The 27,837-nt window shown below is 39.9% G+C and overlaps 1 protein-coding gene across 2 annotated transcripts in view; it reads right to left on the minus strand.

Moving 5' to 3' along the window:
- Positions 1-27,837, minus strand: part of grk4 (G protein-coupled receptor kinase 4) — a 43,234-nt gene that overhangs the window by 10,490 nt on the left and 4,907 nt on the right. For both annotated transcript variants that reach the window (XM_069665193.1, XM_069665194.1), the window contains exons 2-8: positions 16,863-16,958; positions 11,403-11,515; positions 10,250-10,327; positions 8,774-8,874; positions 4,175-4,267; positions 3,549-3,612; positions 3,098-3,238 (exon numbers count right to left, since the gene is read on the minus strand). In XM_069665193.1, coding sequence (XP_069521294.1) covers positions 3,098-3,238; positions 3,549-3,612; positions 4,175-4,267; positions 8,774-8,874; positions 10,250-10,327; positions 11,403-11,515; positions 16,863-16,958 — 686 coding nt within the window. The remainder of the gene's footprint in view (positions 1-3,097; positions 3,239-3,548; positions 3,613-4,174; positions 4,268-8,773; positions 8,875-10,249; positions 10,328-11,402; positions 11,516-16,862; positions 16,959-27,837) is intronic.

Genomic DNA, 27,837 nt, shown 5'->3' on the forward strand with positions numbered 1-27,837 from the left:
TGCGCCGCCCTAGTTTGGTGTCTGTTTAAACATGCATAAAATTTTATAAAAGACTTAAGAGCTTCCTAACAGACAACCTTCATTTAGCCTCCCCTGGGGCTTAATCTTGTCATAAGAGAAAAAGACAGTCAGTGACAGTTAGTGTTCAGTCTGAACATTTGAATCAGATTTGTATACAGGTATATATTGTTGCAAATTAAGTTAAGTAAATTAAATTAAAAGTTGTTTGACATTTAACCTGGGTCAACATTATCTATCAACACTTCATAAACTGTGTTTCATATTGCTTTGCAGCAGAGAATGTCATACTTCTGAATATAAAAGCAATAACAAATTAATAAAAACTTGTTAAATCAGAGAGTAAAAATACTAGATATGATAAAAAGCAGTTAAGAAGGGAGGAGTGAAGTTGACATCAGACCTCTTCTACCGTTTTCTACAGTCTCTTTATCAAAAGTTGCCAAGATGTCATTCTCTTAGGCATCCTCTCTTGGCTTGACACACATAACCTTCACCTATGCATGCAGGCCCAAGCCTAGCTTGCCCCACTTCATCCTCTTCTCAAGACGACCTTTGCCCATGAACTGAGCTGAAACCAGAGCCGTATTAGCCATGCTGAAAGCTGGCACCTAGCAAACTGTATAAGAAGACACTCTCTCATTCTGCTCCCAACCAACAAGCCAAGTGGGGCAGTGTGAGGATGCTCCTTCAGCCAGTGAAATAGAGAAGGACAGCTGAAGCCAAGTCCCAGGCTCTTTTGGATGTACTCTCGATCTCATGCAGACAGTCCCCCATGTGGGTGCTGGTCCAGCATGCTGCACCCTTGCTTTCCTCCCCCATCCAGAGCAACTTCTTTTTAGGCAATCTCCTTTTACAATAATATTGGGGTTAAGGTTATACCTTACTGAACCTGGGCTTTGCAGTAATAGGATATTCCTTTCAGTGTCATAATAATATGGATACATCTATATCTAGTATCTAATTCTGCTTCCCAACAACTTCTGAACTGCTGAATGATACATTATTCCAATCCTGAGGTTATTGGTTACAGTATACAGTATACATGCAGTAAGCCAGCAGTTTGTCTTGAATAATAGTATGATGAACTGGTCAAAAGAGAAAGAAGAATAGTGAGAGAAAGAGAAATGAGGGGTTTGAGAGAGTACTTGACTCTACTCCTTACTACTGCTGTTTGGTCAGAGTTGCTAGGCAACAGAGCTGCTCTCGTAGGTAGAGAGGCACATGAAGAGTCATCAGTTCTGCCTGCAGCACAGAGAACGAACACACACACACACACACACACACACAGAATCATGTGCCAATCCCAGGTGACAAAAACTGCAGGTCTGAGGTTCTGTAACAAGCCCACTTCAGCCTCTGTGTGTGTGTGTGTGTGTGTGTGTGTGTGTGTGTGTGTGTGTGTGTGTGTGTGTGTGTGTGTGTGTGTGTGTCTGTCTGTTTGCACATGCATGCCCATACACATGGTGCAGCCACAGTGCACTCAAAAGAGGACACGAAACATAGCTCAAGCTGAATCAGACACCGAGTAATCCAACTCATAGTACCACACAAACACATCCATTAAATCTGTAGTACAGCTGACAGTACTACACAGACCCACAGGCCAGATATTAACATGCTTATCTCTCTAGCTGCCCCTCGCCATGTAACAAAAATGTTAAAACTGGATTTGCTGTAATTTTCTTGTCTCTGGAACAATATTTTTTGTAGAGAAAATAACAGAGCCAAAGCAAAGCTCCTGCTTCCTGTCTTAGCACCTGAGATGTTTTTGTGCGTACAGTTGGAGGAAATAAAAACTGCAGCACACATCACTAGTTTTGCAGCTGCGTTGGACTCCTGATGTCAATGTGCGCAGGATTAAAATTCAAGCGTTCCCATTTATATACACAATAAGTGTTCATAGCAGAAAAAAAAACAGAGACAGACACAGCAGCAACATGTAGACTGTACGACATGTATACAGTATGATGAGGGAAGAAGTTTCAGTTTTTACATTTGTGAACTGACTATTTTTACTACCATAATAAAACTACATTTTATTACAGAAAAAGTTCATTTATAAAGTGAATTTCCCTTTTTCTGTTGTATTTCAAACACTGTCATCCTAGAAATGACACAGAAATAGGTTACACGTTGAGGTTATTCATGCCAAATCTCTCTTGTAATTGATCTATGGTCCATAGACTTACCAATGTCTCCATCTAAGTGTTTGAACTACAGCATGGAAGAAATGAAAAATTGTCGCGTTGCTCTTAGCAAGACATTCATAAACTGAGCCATAGCCTTAAGAGCTTGGAGGGATGTTGGTACAGTTACAGTTGGCACAAGTACGGGGTAATGACTACTTTGTATGTACATGCTCTGAGCGGGACACTACTGCCTTCCTTTACATGTGTAAATTGTGCCACAAAATCCACTGTAGTTTGCTTGTAGGAGACAACACTGTGTCTTTAAAAGAGTGTTGTTGGTTAAGCTTTTAGCTGCTTGTGTGTATACGGACAATCAAAAGTAAGTAAGTCCATCATTGTAGTCAGGCTAGAGCACAGAGACAGTTAAAGTCAGAGCGTTAGTGTTATTTTTCAACAAATTGATGACATACACCTGTCAAACAGAACACCAATAAATATCTGACAATTTAAATCAAGAACATCAAGAACATATAACCTCATTAAAAACATTCACAGATGATTAAAGGCCGTCAGCATTATACAAATGAAATCAAATTTGACATGTTTGCACAGACAAAAGAGGAAGGTTTGTTAAAATGAATTCAGATTTGGCTCTGGTTGCTAAAAGCAGCAAGGGTCAGATGTGACCCCCTCCCCCCTCCCCTCCCCCCTTTTGTCGATTTCCACTGTTACTCACAAGCTTCCCACCTGACGTGGACACCATTAAACAAACAGAACTCAGCTGATCAACAGCCTTTGCAAAAATGCCATTCAATTTCATTTGTAGGATTCTGGAGCTATAACAAACAATGCTCTCACATATAGCACACATGCACACTCACGCAAACAAACAGACAAAACAGGAACAATTCTTTTGAAAGGTTGAATAAGAAAAAGGTAGTACTTACTACAAAACTACTGTTAACTTTTTCTAAAATGCGTTTTTCGTTTAGTGCCATTGCTTCACCTTTTCTTTTCTTCACTCGTTTCTTTTCCAGCTTTTTACAGGCGTACATCTTACCGGTGGCACGTACTTGGCAGGCACAAACCTGGAAAACAAGCAGTAAGGAAACATGATCAAAAACACACACATAAAAATACAATTTAAAAGTGTAACTACTGGAAGTTAATATGTAACATAACAGATTGCTCAACCCAACATTACTGGAGTGGAGACATAAACAGCGTTGTAGTAACTGTTAAAGTCTACTTGTAGGAACATAAATCACCGACTTCAACACCTCATTTCTAAATGTACTGTGTAAGGGAACATGATTTTGGCAAAGTATTCATCACTAACAACCACTATAACATATTAGATCATATATTTGAACTGTATTTCATTGCAGTGACACTCACCTCACCAAATCCACCTTTTCCTAGTACTCTATAATGTCTGAAGGTATTTTTGGTTACTGGTTGCCTGCAGGGATTGAAAGAGAACAGAGAAAGAGAAATGAGTAAGGGAGGGACAAATAGAGACATAAAACAACCTTTAGGTTATGCTGTTTTCTCAGACCATGCGATGTGGCAAACAGAGTTGTGCTCTAATATATTATGAATCCACTCTGATGACTGCTGTTTCCAACCTGCTTCGGTTACCGAGCCATTATGCAAAGCACCATAAATTATTCACCACGCACACAGAAACACTGATTGGCAGCATCACCTTTGTGTTTTTAGTGCTCCTTCCTGCTACTATTCTGTGTACTGTATTGTTTGTTTTATCATCTCTGTATTGTTGTGTCAGCATTTCTTCAGCCATTTATTAACATAGGGTTATCATTATCATTTTATTTATTATATTCATTAATAATGTTCTTTATTATCTAAACGGTTTAAGCATGTGCTGGGAATTTAAAGGACATAATATGATGTTCAAGCAGTGTATGAATGATATAACCCTAAACAAAAAATGTGTATTAGATCACAGGTGTGGTTTGCATTTCTATTTACGAAGTGTGTAATGTGCAGTGACTACCCACCTCTCCAACCATTTCCACTGCAGGAAGCGAGAGAAGTACATGGACTCCTGGTAGGAGGAAAATGGAGCTCCACTCAGATAATCACGAACTATTCTGTAAAGAGAGAGGGAGGCAGAGAGAAGGTTGTTTATCATTCAATAAAAGGGAATAAAAAAGTAATAATGTACATGTCACCAGAAAAAAAAAACAAGCACCAAATTTTTCGCCAAATCCTCCAGACAGAAAAAAAAACATCTGGCCAGCGTTCCCCAGATAATTTATTTTAACCTTTACAATGACTACAAACACACACATCCTCTTTATCTGACTACCCCCTGAGTCACATAAGCTATGTGTGCATCCTTGTGTATATCTGAGTGCGTTATGTCTTTTAAGGCATTGCCAGCTGCCTTATGGTTCAAAGCCATTCTCAGTGGAAAGATGGAAAAACTGAGTGCCGATACTCCACTGTGAAAAATTTAAAATGCCTTTGAACAGAAACATTCCACTCAAGTCAACCAGGAAACAGGGGATTTTTGGGAAACCGTTTGGGCCTGAGAAGGAGGTTGAGTGGAAAAACTTAATCTCACCTTACCACACACGTGAATGTGGGAATGAGTCTCTCTGAATGCATTCCATTATGTCATATACTCTGACATAATCATCTAAAAAAACAGGACCTTCTGCCATAAGTCAAAGGACGGGGGTAACTAACACCCATGATGAAAAGTAAAGGTCTTTGAGGAAAGGAGGGGTCATAAAAAGGTCACTGCCTCATCGTCTGCTGACCATACATCAACCATCACTCCACTGAGAGTTGTAAGGACATGACCCTTTGACATGACCCTGCCAGGCTCTCTTATTAATCTCCTTTTTCACTGCTTTGACCACAATCATTTAAAGAGGACATGGTGTTCAAGTCAAACATTTGTAAACATGATGCTTCTGTTAGCTTCCCGTAGAGAAGGACCATGACACTGTCAATCCAGTGTCCATTTTAAGACAAAACCAATGGATGAGTACAGCATTAGCACAGTGCAACTGGCCAAATGTAAATACAAAAGGTAATTTAACATTGATAGGAATCATTGTGTTACAAAATATGATTCCAATATGGGCATAATTTCAAAAAATCCAAGTGCTGGACAATCAAACATTAAAACATTAATATGTACTGACTGACAGATAAAAGTAAAAATATATACATATATATATATATATATATATAAAATATATACAGCATAAGACAAGAATATGTCAATCGAATTATTAAAAATTGACAAACAATACAGGCATTTAAAGGAACATTTTTCTGCTTAATGTAGAGGCAAATACTTGCACCCCTTAATTACCTTTAGACAGGCATAACAGAACAGCTCAACCTGTTTTACATGTCTGCGTTTGTGTTCTAAAGAAAAAGAATGTCTTCAAGGATTTAAGTAAATATGGGTGACAATTTTGTGTGTAAATCCTACTTTTTAATGGTAATTAAACATAAGACAAAATTCTATTTTTCACAATAAATTTGTGGAAATTGAAAATATTATGAATAATAATACTGGTATGTATGTAATAACACGATATGAATGAATAATCCCGTCACATTCCCAGAGATAAATGATAGAACATGTATGGCTTGATTATACGGTATTATTCTTAGTGAGAGTTTAAATCATTAATCATTAAGTGATTAGTTTGGCATTTGTTCACATGTGAAATTTCTTTTGCCAGCCAGGAACAAAACTGAAAACCAAAGTTACAGTGGATATCCTTCTTTTACCACCTAAATGCTGAAAGAATGCTTATTTGATAAGGATATTTTCCTTGACCATATTTTAATGGTACTTTGGAGGATAAAGAAAGCTGCCTGTGGTTACCAAAAGCCCTGGGGTTGCTGATATTAACGAAAGGCTTGAGAGTACAGTTTCCACAGGGGGAGAACCCTCGCTGTGTAAAAGAAAACTGAATGATGACATCATTGGACCAAACTGCTTAGTGCATGAGATACATATCTATCCTCTTCTGTCCCTAAGCTCACAAGGATTTGTTCTGAATGTATACACAATAAATGTCAATTAAAACTCATTAAAATCCCCTTCAAATTGCTACAATGTATACAACACCATGTATTCTATTCAGGCTTAGGAACAGCATACGTTCATTTCCCCCGTACCAAGGGCTGTCTAAAATTAATATCGATCTGTGACCTTGATGTCTAAATTTCTCAGCATGTTCACTTATCAGCTCAATTAGCTTCACTCAGTCCCAGAAGACAAAAGTGCTCCCTTTAAGAAAGAGGGTCCAGAGAGGCAGGAGCCTAGCAGTGCCTGGCTTGGAGTCGAGACTCTGACAAGCACAACTGGAAGTAGAAGTAAACACAGACACAAAATGGCTTTTGTTACAGGAAGGGAGCTGGGGAGGCAAATGAAAAGAAAAGGGGAGCAAAATCAACATATGGACCTTTCTCAAGACAAGCGATACACAAAAAACCATGACACGCATTTAGTACTGAAGGCGACGCTTTACTCTTGGTATGACATAACTCCATGTTCCACTGCAGCAGAAAAAAATCCATGAGTGAGCTAATATATTTCTACTAGTGGGTGTGTGGCTCTGCCAAAAGTCACGTTTCACTAGCTGCACCATGTTTCCTTTCCTACAAGCTTTCCTTTGGAGAGAAAAACTGGAAAAGCCCCGGGTCAGAAATACACATCAGAATAATTAAATTACAGAAAGTACAACTTCCATAATGGAATATAAATAATAACGATAGTGGAAGGAGTGATGACTAAACCTGAACAGGAATCCCATTCCAAAGCATCTGAACTTCTGCTGCTACAAGTCTGCAGTAACACAAACACGTGCCTGTGTTGTTCTGTGTGTGTACTCTGCTGTTTTCCCAACTCTCCTTTTCACTGTCTTTCCATTTCTTCTCACTTTTCCCAAATCCTCAGTTTTGCTCTTCTTTCATGACTCTATATGGGTTTTCTAACTAAGCCCCTCATGCTGTATCAGCCATGCACTTCCTCAATGAATTTGTATTCAATCTAGTCAAGGCATTTGAATGGAGTTGATGCTGTGTGGAAAGTGTGGAACTTTGGTGTTATAATCCTGTGTCGCCTCTCTTTCTCACGCCTTTTCAGAGGTTTAACAAGATAAACAGACTGATGTCTGTGACACACACACACAACTGCATTTCACAAACTATTGATCTAGATAACTTGGGTGGGTCTATGTCTGGAAAACAAAATTAATTACTTTAAAAACTTAAAATTTCCTTAATAGTGCACCTGTTCAGCACAGTCAGCTTGACCAGCGGCTGAACCATAAAGGTTATTGATTTTTATGAATCCAATCATCCATTATTTCCAAAGCCTACTGATTTGGCTAATAGAGTCTGGTACTTTCTCCCCCGGTGACAAAAAATGTATGTACTTTTTTTGGCCTTTTATGGCTTTATTTATAGAGAGGACAGTGGATAGTGTTGGAAAGAGAGTGGAGAATGACATGCAGCAAAGGGCCGGAGTCAACCCTGGGACTGTCGCATCGAGGACTGAAGCCTCTGTACATATGCAGCTGACTTGAACACTGAGCTAAACCGGCACTGGTTACTTAACAACAGTGGTATTTCTAATGTAGCAGGAATGTAAGAATTCTACCGGTTTATTGTTAAAGTCTTAGTGGGTGGGGGTCTTGTACTGGAGTTCATGGAATTTAAAGTTTTCCTTACATTTTGTCCCATGTACACAAGAGGTGCAGAATATTATAAAGGCTTTTTATATAATGCAGTCCAGTTTATCACCAACATAAAATTCAACGTCAATAAGAAAGAAGTAAAATTAATACCTCTTTGACTGCGTCATTCAAAACTGAACATGTTTGTGAAGGTAGAGTCGATGTATTGGATCATTTTAGATTGTACAGCAACATATCATGTATATAACATTAAACAATCATACAAAATAACTAGAGGTGTGAACGTGTGTGTTTCTATGCAATAAGAAATACATTCAGAGTAATAATCCCCGGTCTGTTTGCTTCTACTGGCTCTCAGAGCAGGAAGAAGGAACACCTGCAAGAGTGAGTGTGTTTGTGAATATGCGTGTGCGTGCGTGCTTGCGTGAGTGCGTGCGTGTGTGTATGCTTGAGTATGAGTGAATGTGAGAGAGAGAGAGAGAGAGAGTGTGTTATGTTAGAGTGTGAGTGTGTATGTTGAACACTGAGGTGGCTGTTGTTTTCATGCCAGCCATCCGGATGCTCTCTTTGCCCACTGCTTTCATTCCCCTCAACCATGCATGTATTTGCAAGTCTGTGCGCGAGCGTGTGTATGCGTCTAATACCATGCTGCAGGTGCCAGCTGCCTCATCATTACCAGTGACAGGGTGCACTAGTCCAAACACTCTAAAAGCGCACACACTTTCTGAAGGAACAGGATTATGTTGGTGTCAGTGTACTTTGATGGCAAGACTAAATCAGAAAGAACACAAAATCTATACACTCTCAACAAACAAGCTTTTGTTTAGGGAGAGACTGAGTCCCATATAAAGCTGCAGCTCATATCATGGTCACAAAGAGTAAAAGGGCGGATACGCCAGATGTTTAAAAAAGAGAGAGACTTACTTGGTGCAGTCATTGAAGAGCTCCTTACATGGACTCTGCTCCAGCCTCTCCCGACACCCCGCCACAACATCCTGGGGTATGTCTGGCAGATGGGCTGCCGACTTTAGGGTTACAAAGAGACAGAAAGAGGGTGAGGCAGGCCAGCAGACAGAGAGGGTGGTGATGATGGAGTAATATGACGGTAGACCGTCTGGGCTAAAAAGATCAAAAAGTAATCAGTAGGGACGGCCCCGTCTCTTCGTAAATCTGACATCCATACTGTGGTCACACCTCACCTGTTTGTCATAGGGGGCTGAAAGTGCTATAATCTCTTTTGAGCTTGAGCGGTGAGTACTAACAACAGATTTAATCCTTGTACATGTACATGTACTTTAATAACTTTTTTTGACTAAACTGTAGCTGTTGGACTTGTTTAAATGCAGCATTTCTAATTTTTAGAGAAACCTTACTTAAACACTTGTATACGTTCATCAACTTACCTTTCATTATTCTATGCTTTCAAGCACATTTTTTAAAAAAAGTAGATGTTCCACAGCCATGCCTCCAAATGACTGACTATGTTCTTAGCAGCATAATGAATTTGAGCTAGTAGCTAATGTTTACACACAAATTAGCAGAGCCCAGTGCAGTGGGCTCAGGTTGTGAATACTGCTCTGAGGTCAATATATCTAAGAACTATGCTGTACTATCACTGACCTGGTAGAGCAGTAAATGTATCTCTTGTGTTAAGGCTAACAAGTATAATGCATAATGTATACCGCATATATAAAGCTTAAAAACCACTATCCTGCTTTTTGTTGTAAATATTCAAGTTATGAACACTTATGCTGAGTCACTTACAATACAAGTAATTTTTTTCAATGAAAACTTATTTTGATGACTTCCATACTAGTACTTGTTTTGCAAAGAAACAGTACCATCACTTGTCTACAAATGTAACTTGACGTGTTCTTTTTTTTTAACTGTACTTCTTCATTTCTTTAATAAGTTTATATCACTTTTTTAAATAATTGATCACATTAAGTCAGTGCCTATAATGATGCACATCATCTGACCAAGAGAACCAAAATAGAGGTGTACACATTTTGCAGTACAGTTGAATACAAAGGTGCTAGTAATCCACAAGTTATCAGGGGTAAGGTGTTATTACTTTCTATTTTAAATGATACCCTTAAAATAGTCCAACATTGATACGGCCCAAAGCTATCATACATAATCCCTTAGGGCAAATACTGTATGTGCTTTGTCATTAATAAAATCAGATGTAATAATAACAATTGAATTAAAAAAGCAATAAATCACAGAGATTAATAAAAACACTGATTCTAAACAACAGTTTACTTAATAAAATCACACAGTTCAATGAGATGAAGAAGCATAAGATTTCAATGATCTAAAACTAATATCAGAACAATAATAATATCTGATGTCGTTATTTGCCACCACTGTTATTAAGGAAGCTTCTGTGTGTCATACCCCATTATTAAAGTATGTGTCTAATACATTCAGTCCACAGTCCCTCCTCTTCTCGTCAGGAGCGAGCTGGTACATGGCCTGTCAGAGAGAAACACAAGTGTGAACAACCACACCAGCACAGGAAGCCGTACTCATTTTTAGATATCTTTAATGTGTCTCCAAAAAAGGCCAGAGAGAGATAGAGAGAGAGAAAAGGCACCAGAAGGCGGAGGAAGATTGAGAGAAGGTGAAGAGAGAGAGAAGGGTAGAGGGGTTAATGAGGAACAAGAGAGAGGAAGAAATTAAATTAGTGCAGAACCACAGACAAATAGAGAGATGTTACTAGTGACAAAGTTAAGGCGACAAACTGGCAACAATATTTATCTTCATGCTTAGGGCATTACACCTGTCACCTCCAACACTGTGTTTTCAGTCAAATCTGGCTGAGGGCATGGAGATGGTCTGGAGTTTGACCGCTTCATGTTGTGTGTTTTGTTTGAAAACAAGCTCAGCAGGGACGAATGGGGCTGAATAGGCGACTACACATCTCAGCCAAGGCATGACGTCCTCATTTAGACTAACGGCACATGTTCAGCACTAACATTTTGCTCGTTCCACTTCATGCATTTTTGTCCATTAGTGTGAGTATATGTCACTCCCAGTGTGCTTACCTACGTGCCTGACTTTTTACCTTGAAATAGGCTAAAAGAGGGTCTTATTAATAAGCGTGTTTTCCTTCTGTTTCCCTTTCTTGCATACCTCCAGGGGCCTAGACACAAGCTTGGGCCTGTGTTTGCCTGCTCACCCTGGGGACTTGCCTCTGACGTGGGCTTGACCTCATGGAGGAGTGCATAGAGGAAGGGGGGGGGGGGTCTGCTCTGTACAGCCTGTCTAAGTTGCTAATGAACCCCTACGCCTACCCCACCCACCACCCGATGCTACTGCCAAGAGCAGGCAAAGGACCAAGCGCTGGCTTTCCTCTCCTATTCCTTGCTCTGCAGGGTCTGATTCAGGCCAGTGTCATTGGAGAAATCACAGAGAGACGAATCCGATGAGAGAGATCGAGACAAAGAAAAAAGGACAGCAAAGTGAAAGAGAATGCGTGAAAGAAGGATAGCTATACAAGCACAGAGAATAGGTAGAGTTATAGCAAAAGGATCATTGATAGTCTTACCACTGCATCCATAAACTCGATGCAGCGTTTTAGCTCTGGCCTGGTGTCACAGTACTGACGGAATAACAGCCGTCCAATGGGCTGCTTCTCACATAGGCTGGTGTAGTCCCTCTCTGAGAGAAAAATGAGAGGAGGGAAACAAAGACATATATCATATCATTAAACTAGATAAAAAAGAACCGTGCTTCAAACCTGAGGGTCTGAACAAGAGTCACAGAATCATTCTTGAAAGTCTCAGAAGAGAATAATGAACAAAAAATTTACAGAAAAAAAAAGAATAACTCAATGAAAAAATTAATTATGTACATTAACTATACATTTGAGATTTGATTTTATTATCATTGATAGTACTATCATGATTAAAACATCATAGTTGCAACCATTTAGTCCCCTAAAAGTATACAGATGAAACAATCTAAGGAGGTACAATCACTGGAATATACAGATATGAGACTGACAGATCGATGTTGCTTCATATAAAACAAAGCTGAACGACACAGCTTCAAGCATTTGAAGAGATAGCTTTGACTTTTTGTGTATGAAACAAACTACTGCTATTTGAAATTATTATGGATTCAGGAGAGAGACAGGATATAAACTAGGGATGCACGATATTTAAGTTTTTGCCAATATCTGATATGTCGATATTTTCCAACCCTTTTTGCCGATTGGTGATTTCGATAGCGATATATAAGGCACATGTTTTTTTCCACCTAATTGCAGAGAACATCAAGTCTCCCCTGTAGTGGAATTGATATCATGCCTACTCTTATTGTAGTGGCCCACTGGCAGATGCAGTAAGTAAGTAATATAATACAGTACTTTTTAAAATGTACACTTCACTCAGCAGTATAAGAAAACTACTTAAACTTAGGTTATGTACAAAATGTCATATTTATTTCTTTGTAACATTTTCTTTTCTTTTTTAGGGAATCATCGAGCATTTAGGCATAATTAAAGCCGAGATATCTGCTGAGAAATTACATATATTGACGGATGCCGATAACGTGTTGATAATATCATCCATTATAAACTGTACAGTACTCTGTAAATGATGCTGAACAGCTGAAAGACTTAAATATTGTCACTTATAGCTAAGATGCACTCTTGAAGACATGTTTATTTAATTCTTGTGTGCTATGGACCTTTTATTTGTGTCCTTAATAATTATTAATAATCACACGTCATATCAACATTCCAAAGCTGAACAGTGTCATTACACATCCTAGTAATTTTCATATAATGCAGGCCTATTTTTGAATATATTTTCTCCTGTTGTTTTAAAAGTATGCATCCTAAAAATAACATTACAGCTAAACAAAAAATGTAGTCCTAACGCCCTCAGACGATTTAGTCAACCAAAGCTAACTCTTGGGGTCGATTTTAAAAGGGACAACTTTTACAAACCAGGTAACTTATAAATAAGACCACAGGAACACCCTTTCATCTTTCCAGACGGAGTGAATGAGGAAGAAGACCCAGGACATTTTCCATCACTGGTTGACAGTATGAACACATGTACACACTCGCAAGATAAACATGCAAACAAAAATAGGCCACACACATTCACGTCAACATGTGTGCTTGTGAAAAGGAGGAGGAGGAGGGATGTATGGGATGAACATTTCTGAGTGGTGACAGCCACAGGACAACCTCCAACAGTAAATCAAATCTTCACAACAGCCCTCCCAACTGCACTGTTTATTATACAGCATTCCCCTCTGCTCTGCAGCGCTGTGCTTCTCATTCAAGCTCACCACTTATACAAGCACAAAAACAAAAATATCACTTTGGTGAGCAAACAGCACAGTGCAGAGATACAATATTTTGATCATGTTCCCTTCCACTGCGTCTTTTAAATCTTTAAAACAAAAGCTCTTTCAGAAAATCTCAGTGAAAGATCTTGAAGTGTACTTTATAGCCTTTCATCTTTGTTTTCAAGTTTTCAGAGTTTGGTGTATTCATATCACCTGTGTTCAGCTGATCTGGAAAAGCACCTCAGGCTTACAGTTGAGGCAATTTGAGGGCATCTGTACAGCAAAAATGTTAAAGCAGTTAGGGGCGTCCTTTAGTTCTATTATTTAATCAGGTTAGAACAATTCTGTTTCGATATGCTTATAATCAAATATATGTCACAAAGCCTAAAAAAAAGTCAACCTCTCTAGTTCCACATAAGCAAATGTGTTGACTTCCCTCAAATATTGTATCCCTGTGACTGGACGGGTTATCAACTGTCATATAAAGCTGCTTGTGAGTACATGTGACTGCTGTTTATGAGCTGGTTTGTTTACAAATGGGCAGTGTGAACATAAACAAACCAAATTCAACAAAGACAACTTTTCCACTGTAGTTCAGAAGAAAATTAACGCAAGTTTTCTTTTTTTTTTTTTAACTTTATTACTTTACCCCGACTTTACAATGAGCCTCCTGTTGAGGTGTCACTGTCTTTGCTAATGAACAGGTTTAGCAGTGAGGATTTCAGGGTGGTTTCATTCCAATTGCTAGTGACGTCTTTCCTGCCACTCCAGAGGCCATCAGATCCCACCCTGCGCTGACTCACACAGCTGGTCACCCTTTGAGGTGACACACTCCAATTTGCGTAATAAAAATCACAGACAATGTTGTGCAATTTTCTTGAAAGGATGTATTGTTAAGTAACTGGCCCATTGAGCAACACATCTGACACCAAAGTGACCCACTGGTGTCAGGGTAGCACCAAGCATAATCCAAATTAAAAATAGTGATAGTTTCATTATAAAGTTGTTATTAAATGTTTTATTGTAGAATAAATATAACATACAAGATTTCTTTGAACCTTTGGCTGATTTTTGATTTTTTTATCTTTTTAGGCTGCTAGCAAACACTGTCATTTGGCCTTTTTTTTCCAAATTACCTAGATTTTTTGGCCCGCCTGTCAACACACCACAAGTTATATCTGTAGTCCAAAGATACACATAAATGTGTATGTTCATGTGTAGAAAGAATACCCTCTATCAAAAAATTACCACGTAGTGTGAAACAAGCTAATTTTGAGGATTTTGCTTCATGGTGATGACGTTTTTTGTCTGCTGCCGAGGAATCATTGACTTGTTCTTTTCATAGGGTGAAGTTGTCTCAGCAAGTCTGTCTTTACTTGGTTTTTTGTTTACATTTTAATGGTCCACAGAGAACTGGGACTTGGCAACAATAAATGCCAAGGGACAAATAAATTAACTTAATGTTTTTGTTTACATAATTTAAAGATTAACAGGTAGGTTACAATATCATTAAAAACAGCATATTACTGTAAGAGCTACAAATACTGCAGAAGCCATTTATATAAGCCTACAACAAAAATGGCAGCAATTAAGTTAGTTGTCCACTTTTGAAATAAACGGGAGAAGCTGATGAAAGTATTTTTTTGACTGTATCAATACTTGTCAATATCGATATGTTAAAATGATAGCTAAAAAAAAATGTTAATTCCCGTTTATGTCTTTGGACGTTTGTCGGGCCTATTTCTTGGATGAACTTTAAGATTGGTCTTTTCATTTTCATCATCTCCACTTTGTATGAACTTGTTAGTTTTGCAGGTTTCCATCAAAGAAAAGTTTCCTCTCTTGTGTCCTGAAGAAAAAACAACTGTGAAAAGTGAGACCAGAAAGAGATTAAGAACATACAAGACAGCAAGGTGTCACAGAAGTATGGGACAAGAAAGCAACAAGACTAAAGTATGAAAGGTTGTTGTAAGTGTAAGTAACCTACAATTACAACTTGTTTAAAACTCAGACTAGCCAGACTTAAACTCAGACTAGCCAGACTAAGCTAGTTAGTGAGACAGTGAATGATCTGCAAGATATTCACAAGTGTAACTATGTCCAATGGGTGTGCACATTTGGGAGGCAGAGAAAGCACTGTTTAAGGTGCACATGCACTGTATATGCTGGATGGAAACCAGGAGAGAGAAAAAATGAAGGGGTGATGGAAGGAGAGGAAGATACAGAGGAAGAGGGTTTTAAGGCTACAAAGTGGCTGTAGCCTACATAATGTAATCAAGGCTTCCTAGAAGGACTGCACCCTTGTCAAGGCTAAGGTCAAATGCCCAACCTCATCAAGACACAACAAAGACAATGCTATCAGTTGCTATTCTATATCACGCCATGTGCTTTGAATACATTGTGTTCGGTCATGCGTGTGTGTCTCACTCTGCACACAGATATGTGTGTGTGCGTGTGTGTACATGCCTGCAGTGTATGTTTAAGTAGGCAAAATGATTATTTTGATCCTTCGCTCAGTGTGATAGGGGACTTACGCAATAGTGTCTATGTAATAGTGACGTATGTAACCCTCAACAGCTGCTACGTTTACACACACACACACGCACGCACGCACATGCACACGCACATGCAGCTCATTTTTCATTCTGTGCAGAGTTATAATCCAAATATCAATAAATATGTAAAACCTGACAAATACAATCCTTTTTCACACATAAGGTGACATTCCTGTGCTGTTTTTAGGCAGGCAATCTTTCAACACTGATGACAGATACATTGGAGTTCATGATAATAAGATCTGTGAGTTATCATTTGTAATATGAAGACAAAAAATGGACTCTGTATATCACTGTAGAGAGTGTATTCATTAAGAACTTTTTCACTCAACCTCCCTCCCCGTCTCTCACTCTCTCCCGTCCTTAAGAGCTCTGTCTTCCGTTGTAAAAGCCTCCCTCTCTTTGTTTCAGTTTTTTACTCTCTTCCTCAATAACTCTCCTGTTCTGCCACAGTTATGTTGCCCTAAAGTGGTGGAAGGAGGGAGGGAGAGAGAGAGAAACACAGTGATAGTGGGAGGGGGAGGCATGGAGACAGAAAAGAGGGAGGGAGAGTATGTGGGCGAGGGTAGCACTGCAATCTTTGGCAGAGATTGCTGTGACGCACTATTACACGCACACGCACACACACGCACGCGCAGACACATGCACGCGCGCACACACATGCGCACACACGCACACACACCTACACACGCACGCACACACACACAAAGGGGTGTGGCATTCAAGGGACCAGGGTGGGTGAGGGGGATGAGGAGATAGTGTAGCCAAGGAGTGCAGCACTCTTATGGGCCACAAAGAGAGAACCTGTCCTTATTTTGAGTCACACGTGGATGTGAAAAGCATGAAGGGTGCAAAAGTGACGACATTTTGATTTAGAGGGTGAGCAGACAGGTGGTTATTGAGACACGTAGTGTTAAAAGACACTTTGAGGTTAAGAAAAGGCTGTGCAAATGACAGACACACTCATACACACTCATGCACAGACTGTTTCCTGTCCCCTGCCTGAAACTGCGGGTGGAGACGGGTAGAACAGGAAGGAAGTCCAATTCGAACTTCCTCCCGCAGTCAGACCCACCCCAATGACACAGCATGGCACGTTATCTTTCTGCCTCACACACCCACACATACACACACTCCCAATTTCTTACCGATAGTGCGGCGTAGCTCCTCACACTGGCTGATGTGGGGCAGTTTTAGCATCTCCTTCCATTTCTTACTGCGACCATTCCTCTTCCCTCCTCCACCTGAGACACAGAGAGAAATTCAAATCAGCCCATGAATCAAGTCACTGTTTATACATTGCACTTGTAGTCTTCAACCAGGTAAAACGTTTGTCTTTTTCAACACAGGAAAAACTTTCAACGTGTTGTGCGTCTGCGCACAAGCATGTTGACCCCTCAGTGACCAGAGGCATGGACAGCTGCTTCATCTCACCAGTCGCCTCCAAGCATCATGACAGAACATGTGCTGAAGAATGTTGACAGCTTCAAAGATCATGGGGTATACACAGACACACACACACACACAAACATGCTGGTGTTAGAATGAGCATTTCATATAATATATGGAGTGACCCCGGCGGCGGTTGTGCCTGGAGGTCGCTCACCCCTCACATCATGGTCATCTGAACTGATAAGAGGACTGTCCAACAACACTGTGTGTGTGTGTGTGTGTGTGTGTGTGTCTGTGTGTGTCTGTGTGTTTGTGTGTGTGTGTGTGTCTGTGTGTGTGTGTGTGTGTGTGTGTGTCTGTGTGTGTCTGTGTGTGTGTGTGTGTGTGTGTGTGTCTGTGTGTGTGTGTGTGTGTGTGTGTGTGTGTCTGTGTGTGTGTGTGTGTGTGTGTCTGTGTGTGTCTGTGTGTCTGTGTGTGTCTGTGTGTCTGTGTGTGTGTGTGTGTGTGTGTGTGAAATAACCATTGATTGTTACGTTAGAGTTATGTTTCCCTCGCATATATCTGAGCTCCAGGGAAAGACCCCCCATTGTATGTGTGTTTGGGGATGGATGATCAGCTGATGAAAACATAAACACTGTGTTTAGAACTTTTCACTCATTGTCAGACAATATATTAATTCACACACATTTTATATAAAAAGTGGGGTTGGCTATAACAGCAGCACAAGAAAAATGCAAGAATAAGTAACATATCTTGTGATACTTATTAATCTCCCACAACAATGTGTCATCATCATCATACAAATAATTATACTCATACTTATTTGAAATTCAAAGTAAGTTCTTTAAAATAAGAGTACAAAGCATTAAAAACTAACGTATGTCATATAAGCATTTCAATCTCACACATTTACTATTAAAACACATAAAGAATGTATTTCTTCTTTCTGAGCAAGACAAAATATTTATTGGTTTTCATTTTTTTTCTAGATTGTAGAAAACTTGTAAGGAGTCACATTAAGGACAAAACATTACATTACATCAAGACACGTTTAGTTTCAGAGTCAGTGGATTTAAACTCTACTTTCTTTCAGCACATACTGCTGCTTCCCCATTACTCCGATTTAATGTTTTAAAACACTGAAGAATAAATCATCCCCAGCTCAAGTGCACAGTGTAGGCTGTGACAGTTTGTGGACGACAGAGAGGGAAATCCTCTGCCCTGAAGTCCACAAGACACCAGCTGGTCTGTGACATGTGGCAGCTTTAACACAAACACATACAGGGGGTTACTGAGGTCAAACACCTTCAACACAACAACTAACCAACACGCACCACCAAAACATCTCCAGCCCGCTTCAACTGAATCATGTTACATTTTTGTCAATCTATCATACGTGTCCTATGTTAACACTGAACATAACTTCATACTTCATGAAAGATAACACCTTTACAGGCTGTCACAATTTATTTGCACTAGTACTAGTAGCACTAGTAGAGCACACATTTGAGAAAAGGTGCCCGTTTTTATTCTGTGTTGTACGGCTGGACAAGTTGTTACGTTGTTGTAGAGTTTAGGAATAACTTAAGAAGTGTAACTTCAAATGTAGCTTATTGACCAGTGTTGAGGAGTTTACTTAAGAGACATTGAGAAGTCACACTAAAAAACAGACGAACAGAAGCCTCCTGAGTCACACACATACCCAGGATAGCTTCTCTTAAAGAACAGCTCCAGTCATTTCTTGAGACATATAAAATGCTCTATACTTGAAATAGTAAATTGTGTCTGATACAGGGTTTTCACTACCATATAAACCCATATAAAGAGTTTTTGCGGCGCACACCCAAGCCGATTGATCATAAAACAGGCTAACAAAGGTAAGCATTCTCACGCTGTGTGTGAGCTGCAGGTGTAGCCATTAAGTAAACAGTCCGCAGCACGTCTGCTCCGTGAATGGTCAGTTTATGTAGCCACAGCGTTAACATGCACCGGGACGAGGTGCCGCTGATAACAGGCGCATCGCCTAAGTGGTTGCCATAGGTTACACATAATGATATGCATATCTTCACCCCGTCCATTAATAGGATTGGTTCCTTAGATTTGACGTCTCAAACCTGCCAGTCTGAAAACATGTTGTTTAGCCTGTCCTTGGTACAGTGCAGTTGAAAAGCAGGCAGGCCCAGCCATGGAGATGGCTGCTTATGTTGTCTCTGATATGTCTAGTTGTAGCACATGAAAAACACCACATGGAGATGTTTACAAGGTTAAAAACTGGATTTTCACTGGAGGGGGTCTTTAAGTACTTTGTCCGCAAAGGTCCAAAATAGACTAATGTGAACACAGTGACTGATCTACATACTATTGCTCCATACAATTACAATTTATCTTGTTAGGAAGCATTGCACTCAAAATGTCCCAAAATAACCAATATTCAGCAGAGGAATCCATAACTGGTTTGACCATATGAGGTGTGAAAGGTAAGAAAACACTGTGGTCCACATGTCAGCAACATAAATACCAGTTAGTATAGCCGAAAACAATGCAGATGCCGTATAAATAACATAACTGCAGCCCACAGGTCTGTTTGTATTTATTACATAAAGAAACATGTCACTCCACCTAAACTCTCTCAACTTTTATGCGGGTGTCTGAGTTGGTGGACCAAGAGTGGTAAAAGTAGGAAGGGGGATTTATTTTGTTTGAAGATAACAGACTTAAAAGTCCCAAATAGCCTAATAGAACGTACTATTTCTTGTTAATTAAGCATTATGACACCCTGCAATTATTATATAGGCTATAATTTCCTGTTTTTTTACATCACAATAAATAAACTACACAACCTCAAACTTAAAGAGGATTATTTAAATGTATATTTCTTTAGAAATATGAGAAAATTGTATCGTGACTAAATAGTATCGTGAACCAAATATCGGGATTCGCATCCAATCGTGAGTTGAGTTACACCCCTACTTGGTACACTGCAGTTGAAAAGCAGACAGGCCCAGCCATGGAGATGGTTGCTTATGTTGTCTCTGATATGTCTAGTTGTAGCACATGAAAAACACCACATGGAGATGTTTACAAGGTTAAAAATTGGATTTTACTGGAGGGGGTCTTTAAGTACTTTGTCCGCAAAGGTCCAAAATAGACTAATGTGAACACAGTGACTGATCTACATACTCTTGCTCCATACAATTACAATTTATCTTGTTAGGAAGCATTGCACTCAAAATGTCCAAAAATAACCAATATTCAGCAGAGAAATCCATAACTGGTTTGACCATATGAGGTGTGAAAGGTAAGAAAACACCGTGGTCCACATGTCAGTAACATAAATACCAGTTAGTATAACCGAAAATGTATTTGAAATATTGACTTGAACATCTGATTGTCAGCTTTCAGCACACTAATGAATTAACCTGAACCAAATGCCTTTGCATATTTAGCTGATAAGTGAATACATCCTCTGTATTTGGGATTTGGCTAGCAAACACAAACTGAGCTTTTCTTGTCCTGGCTTTCCGTTGTGTTTGAGGATAGCTATGAAAGTGAGTAAGTATCCGAGTTTTGTAGGCTTTGAGCCCAGTCCAGTGTTTGAAGGTCAGTGTCGGTCAGGGCTCCTTGCACCTCATGCTCACTAAATGTTGGGCCTTCGGTGAGCTACTGTGGCCTTAGTTTTTGTGGTGCGACCTGTAGTTTTGCCATCAGTTTGCCGTTGTCTGTGGCTTCTCATACAGTTGAACATGGTCAATCAGAGATAGAGTTTGTGGGTGACAGAAATCCCTCAGATTGGCTGTTCAGCTAAGCATATTAATGAACCTGAGGAGGAACAGTGAGAAAAGCAAGCAAACAACCAGTCCTTTCTTCTTCCACAAGCAAAACACCAAAGGCCGACAGCGCCAGTGCCACTGGCACCCTTTTATTAAACATAATTCTCAGTAAAAGTTGCGGCTGTGGCTCAGTGGTAGAGTCGGTCGTCTTTCAATCGGGAAGGTCGGAGGTTCGATCCCCAGCTCCCTCAGGCTACAGTCGAAGTGTCCTTGGGCAAGACACTGAACCTCAAACTGCTCCTGGAGGCATAGCCAACGGGTATAAATGTGATAACTGATTGACAGTTGGGCAATTTAGGTAGCAGCCTCTGCCATCAGTGTGTGAATGGGTGAATGTGATATGTAATGTAAAAGCAGCTTTGAGTGGTCGAAACAACTAGAAAAGCACTATATAAGTACAGTCCATTTATCTTAAAAACAGTCTCCATCATAACAACTTTTTATATTTCACCAATCCTAAGTCTTCCTGTTTACCTTTTTAAATGACAACCCAGACTAGCACCACTTGCATGTATAGTTATTTTCTCTCAGAATTTTCCTTCTTAATTTAAAATATTGTCTTAAAGCTCAAATTCTGATAACGTGACAACCCTAGACTGCAATGACTGGCTCGGAAAAACCAATAGGTCAGCTCAGAACTGTCACACAGAGGCTGCCATTTGTATTCGAGGTAAAACCAAAGCTGAGTATTTTAACCTAAACCATGACCTTTCTAAACCAAACCAAATAGTTTCAGAACCTTAATGAAACTAAGTAATGTTGGTACCTGAACCCAACCAAGCATATGGGCAGCGTTGTGAAACGGTTGAAGTTTGGTTAGTTTGTTTTTGTTAAGTAAAAGATCATGGTTTATGTTTAAAGTCAATGTGGAAACAAACAACGCTCTCCTGTCCTGTACTCCTGACACAGCGTCCTGGCAGAAAGTCCTGACGGCAAACTTTGAGGCAACCAGTACAAGCCGCAGCACAGTAATACTAGCCAATCACAGCACAGGAGAGTAGGATTAGACAGAACTCTATTTGGTAAAAAAAAATATACCACAGGTCTCAGGTTGTATATGTTTAAAGGCATGTTGACAGACCTGTTGTGGGGCTGCAGGGCATCCACACACGTATGTACAAGAACATAAACAATTCTGTACTCTTTTCACAGAAGGAAAAAGAGAAAGAAAGAGCAGCAAAGATTAATATTGTAGTTGTATGTTGGATTGGCTGATAGAAGCCAGTTGCACATGACTGTATACTTTCCAAGAGAAATCCTTGGAAACACTTGCGCCAAAAACACACCATGATTAAGGAGTTCAGTCAAACCAGCTAAACAAAGGGTAACAAATTGTCAGAGATTAACTTGTTCCCTTTCTGAGGCTGATATTGTTAGAAGAACTTAAGTGTTGGGCCAATAAAAAGTTGAAAGTGACATTGTTTTTTACTCTACAAAAGACACCACGAGAAATGTCATGTGATAACAAAAAAAAGTGACAAAACCGACAAAGACAGAAAAATGAGAGACAGGGATTTTGATAACAAGCTGTGTGTGTTTGTGTGTGTGTGTGTGTGTGTGTGTGTGTGTGTGTGTGTGTGTGTGTGTGTGTGTGTGTGTGTGTGTGTGTGTGTGTGTGTGTGTGTATGTGTGTATGCACGTGCCTCTCGGAGCTGGCTGGGCCACCCCACCCTGTTTAATGTCACTCTGACGTCAAAGCCATGTGTGCCGGCCCTTAATGCAGACAGGATGGAGCAAGTATTTATTTTACTTTGGTTCTCCCCACGGAGAGAACGGGGCCCTCCATAAACACCAACTTCAGAGCAGTTTCGCTCAGTCATACAGCCAGCGCTGAGATCACTGCAAAGGATCTCAGGACAGGTCTGCGCATGTGCGGCAGGGACCAGATTCCAAAGTCAAATCATGAGATACGCTGCTTGACTTCGAAGATGCACATTCCTTTCCTTAAAAGACAGCAGGGTCATCCTGGCTGCACAGCAGTCCAAGATGTGTAACATGTTACCAACAACTGGCCAACTTTACCTCACATCAACCCACTCTCTCCATTTCCCTGCGTTTTCTGTCGCTCTGCTGTCATTGTTCCAACAACAGCAAAATGCTATATAAAAAAACAACATAAAAAACTGCGAGACAGCTTTTGACACAGATGAATAGATGACCGAACATTAAACTCAGTTTGTTTAAACCAACAGAAGATTACAAAAGTCCCCTTCCTCCTTGCAGATAAAATCCATCAATCTGTTATTTATTATGGCATCTATGCAATTAGATGACAGAGCTTTTAAGTCATTATTGACAAAGTCTCTGGGCATCACTATCCATCCCTCTATCCAACTTGAATGATCTTTACTAAGGTATGGGTTCAAATATAGAAGTGTTATTTACTTTGTGTAAATTCTCACTTGAAAATGGAGGAAACGCAAAGATGCAAACAAGAGAGGGCGTAGACTGAGGATGAATAGTTTTGTTTGTATGCCTCTGCCCATCTGCAGGGAGCTATGAGTGGATTAATGAATGTACATCCATGCGGCTCTTCTGTCTCCACTTTCTCTACTCCCTCTGATCACGCTCCCTTCTCTACCCTCCCTTTCCACTCTCTGTCATCTCAAATAAGAAAAGAAGTCAGAGTGGTGGTCACACAGTAGTCTATTGAAGTACAGTATCTGTTGAGGGTTTTTTAAATGCTTGTTGAGTTGATTGTACATCACAACTAAAGTTCACGCTATTCAGTGCATTTAAGTAACAGCCTTATAAAATATATAATTAAAATAGGTTATGGTTCAATCAGTATTTCCTTTCATATGATTATGTACTACTATTCTGTTCTTTTTGGACTGTTGGTCTAACAAATCAAAACACTATATAAATCTACTATGACCTCTGGGAACCTGTGGTGGGTATTTTATTTAATTTGCTGATATTTTACAGAAAAAGTATTTAATGGATTTATCATTAAAATCTTTAGTTACATTGCTTATTCACCATTTTGTTATTTATGTGAAGAAGTAATCATATATTTTCCGTATGACACGAGGAAAGAAAAAATGCATGAAGTGATTATCTGCAGCTATAATCAGAGAATGAATGATCGGTTTGTAAAAAATAATAAGAAACAGCTGATAAAATCAGAACACAGAGGGAAAACAGCATCACTGGCAACTTTCTCAGATGTTAGCGTGAACACAGTGTCATGCAGCGCTGCTGTCTTCACAACCCATCTTTATTTTGCATGGCCATATGGGAAGCCGCTCACCCATCTGACGAACACATGTCACATGCTGACACTCGGAATAACAGCCACAAGGCCAGAAAATCCAGCTCTCTGACAGTGACAGACCGACGTCGGCAGCAAGCAGACAGTATTTATGGCTTCACAAAATATGTCTCTTTCAGTTGCGCTACACACTTACACAGAGCGACTTACAATGAGGACAAGAAGGTTCCATTCCTTGAACTCAGGCAACATTGAGGTCAAAGGTTAGGCACAGTGTGCACTTTAATGTTACTCTTTTAAAAATGGGTAAAAAAGTAACAGAAAATAAAGGAGTAAGGGTGTAAGGAACTCCTCTACATTTTGGCAGTAACAGCATTTCTTTTACCTTCAAAACACTGATAACACTGTTTACTAAGATATTTTTGTCCAAGCTTATCGTACCCTGAATATTTGGTACCAGTCCATAAACGTCAGATCTTACCCCCACCCTAAAGCAGACACAAAGGTGGAGGACCAGTTAGCTGCGGTTCTGGCAGAAAATGATGTGAGGGTAATGCATAGTTTAGGCCCATTGTAATATGAGCATGCACATGGGCACAATGGAGCCCGGCCATGATAAATGAATGGCCTGTTGCTCTCCCAGTGGCTCTCCCTTACAGTGCGTGATTGGCTGGAGTAGCCCCTGATAAGGAAAACATTAGCTGTGAGTATATGTACTGCCTATTCAAAGCAAAGGCCCAGTGTTTGCACAAGGTAATCCGTGTGTATACTCACACTGAAAGACACACATCAGCTGAGAGAGAGAGGAAAAGAGAAACATGTGAATATCAGGCAGCACTGCTCTCCTCTAATCCTCACCTCTCACATTCCCCTTCCCCTCTTTCTGAATTCAGATTATTGCTCCCCTCCCCCACACAAACTGTTTTCTTCTCCTGTTATGCCTTTGTTAATTATTTATCTCCAGGCTTCTCTGTGCCATATGGAAATAAAGAGAAAAAGAGAGAAGGCCTGGGTCCCATGTAAAAAAAATGTGAACAATGCCTGAGTAAATTCCAGGACATGACAACAAAAGAGCAAGGCTACTCATATGAGCAGAAAAGATACACAGACACACACACACACAAGGCTGCACATACAGTTTTGTTCTCGCCCATTCCAGCAGCATGGTGTGGTGTTTTGCAAAACCTTTCCTGCTCTGCCCCATCTCTTCAAGATATTCCATTAAACCTCGCCAAGACGTGCTTGAAAACTGACCCTTGTTTTCACAGCATCTTGAGGGAGAAGGGGGAGGAAAGAACAGTGGGGGAACATGTTGAGACTAAACTTGAGATATATGCACAGAGTTGGAGTGTGTAAGATCTAGAGCTGTCTCTCAGAAGAAGGGCCCACTGGTTTATTCTGAAAAAGAGGAACACAGTGCCTCTCCAGCACTGAGCACTTGGGTGTGAAACAGATAGCGCATATAACACCTTGGAGACTATCTCAGATAACACATGTTCATCCTCATGTCGTATTTGAAGGCAGGGCCGGCATAAAGTTTAACCAAGGGGGGGCACCAAAAATGTGACTATATGAATGTTTGAACTGACTGAGCCTGAAGTACACTTGACATTTCTTACACTTCCTTCTAGACTTTGACAGACCTCTAAAAACTATCTGCTTGAGAAACAAAATCTTTATTGGAATCATAAAAAAACAACTTGTAAATACACTAAACCATACACATTGTTAAAATCAGGATAACAGCTGGGTTCTCATAGGAAGAGCTCCCAGTGAACATTTAATAATGCAGCTGGAACAACGTCGTTATGATGTTCACAAAGTGCTTTTAAAAGTGCCTCTTCATGCTTAGTCAGCTTGCCCAGAAATTGTGCTAATGACCATCCCAGTAGCCACCAGCTAAGCGTCGCTGGTAGTGGCATGTAGCAGAGCTGAGTACGCAACACACTGCGCCTCGTTTTCCGCACAGCCCATTTGTGGATATAATAACTGTAAAATGAGTCCCACTTCAAGGGAAAGTCACAAAGTGATGTGTTTTATGAGCCTCAGCTGGAGGAAACACCCCAGAGTGATGACAACAAGTGTTAGCCCAACTATGACCACAAAACTAATAAAGCCACGCTGGTTTACGTCACAGAAAAATACTCACCAGTGGTCTGAGAATACCTGCTAGCCTACAATTTAAAGGGTGGTGGAAATGGGCCAGGGAGCAGAGGGAGGTCAGTGACACCAACAGCAGAGGTATCCACTTACACCTGCAAGGCGGTATGGTCAAAAAAAAAAATCAAAGCTTTTAACTTGTAAAGTGGAAATGAGTTATATAAGCAGGATTAGTTTCTTCTGTTAGTCAGAGGAATGTGAGCACTGGACTGTCCACATTCCTTCCTTTTTATGAAGACAGTAGGAATGATAAAAGAAACACAGTAGACACAGTTCTGGTGAAATCTGATCCCAGGAGGAGAGGTAAGACAGAGTGAAGGCCCACATGTCCATTCTCCACTCTTCACATTTATGTATAAGACATCGTGTGAAAATTCGGAAAACATTTGGTGAAATTATATACTAGTTGCTTCGGACAGAGCAGACATCCTCTCTACTTTGAAGTGTAGGCTTAAAACTTTCCTTTTTGATAAAGCTTGTAGTTAGGGCTGGCTCAGGCTTGGATCAGCCCCTAGTTATGCTTCTATATGCTTAGACTGCCAAGGAACTTGACAAACCAAGCTAATGTCTCCTCCTCTCTCTCTCTTTATCTGTATGCAATTATGTTTTCTGTATGCATTAATGCATGTTACTAACTTTATATCTTCCCGGGAGTTTTTGAGCTCTCTTGTCTCAAAGGTTCCTGGGTATCATTGTTGTGGAACAGCTGCAGCTGTGGACCTGCTTGACTCTTGACAACTGCTATTATTATTATCAGTAATAATATCATAATTATTATTGTAGTTGTTATTGCAAATATTACTAACACAATATTGTTAACACATATTTTTACTAATTTTTCTGCTTTTTATTGGCATTGTAGCAATGAGCGTCTGTATCATCTGTGGTTGTTCTATCCATCTCTCTCTTTCTGCATCTCCCTCTATCCCTCTTTCTTGGCCAATCCAGTCGAGGCAGATGGCTGTTTACTATGAGTCTGGTTCTGCTCGAGGTTTCTGCCTTTAAAAAGGAAGTTTTTCCTTGACACTGTTGCCAAGTACTTGCTCATGGTGGATTCATGTGGGTTTTTGTAAATAATATAACTAAGAGTACGGTCTAGACCTGCTCTATTTGTTAAGTGTCATGAGATAACTTTTGTTATGATTTGGCGCTATACAAATAAAAATGTATTGATTGATTAAACATATGTCTATGTTTAATCAATTACTGTTAAATAACTTGAATAGATCTTTAATAGACCACAATGCACCACAATACATTGCAGACATCTAACATGTCTGAGGGGTGCTTCTAATATTTTCAACTGAAGAGCTTTTTGGCTCGCTCTTATAATGTACCCACCACCACACATACTATAAATAACTGACAGCTGAATGCAACAAGTAAACATTGGCTCTCAAATGGCATCCTGGGAGATGTAGTAGTCAAGCTTTAATTGAAAGCAGTGGCGACAAACTTTAAATATACAGATATATATAGTCAGAGTAGCCGAGTAACTGATTATGTCTAATTCCCCAGGTGCTTCTG

Source organism: Semicossyphus pulcher, unplaced genomic scaffold (genome assembly GCF_022749685.1).
Source record: "Semicossyphus pulcher isolate SPU_LCO1_2020_fin unplaced genomic scaffold, fSemPul1.0.p SCAF_17, whole genome shotgun sequence".
Lineage (NCBI taxonomy): Eukaryota > Metazoa > Chordata > Actinopteri > Labriformes > Labridae > Semicossyphus > Semicossyphus pulcher.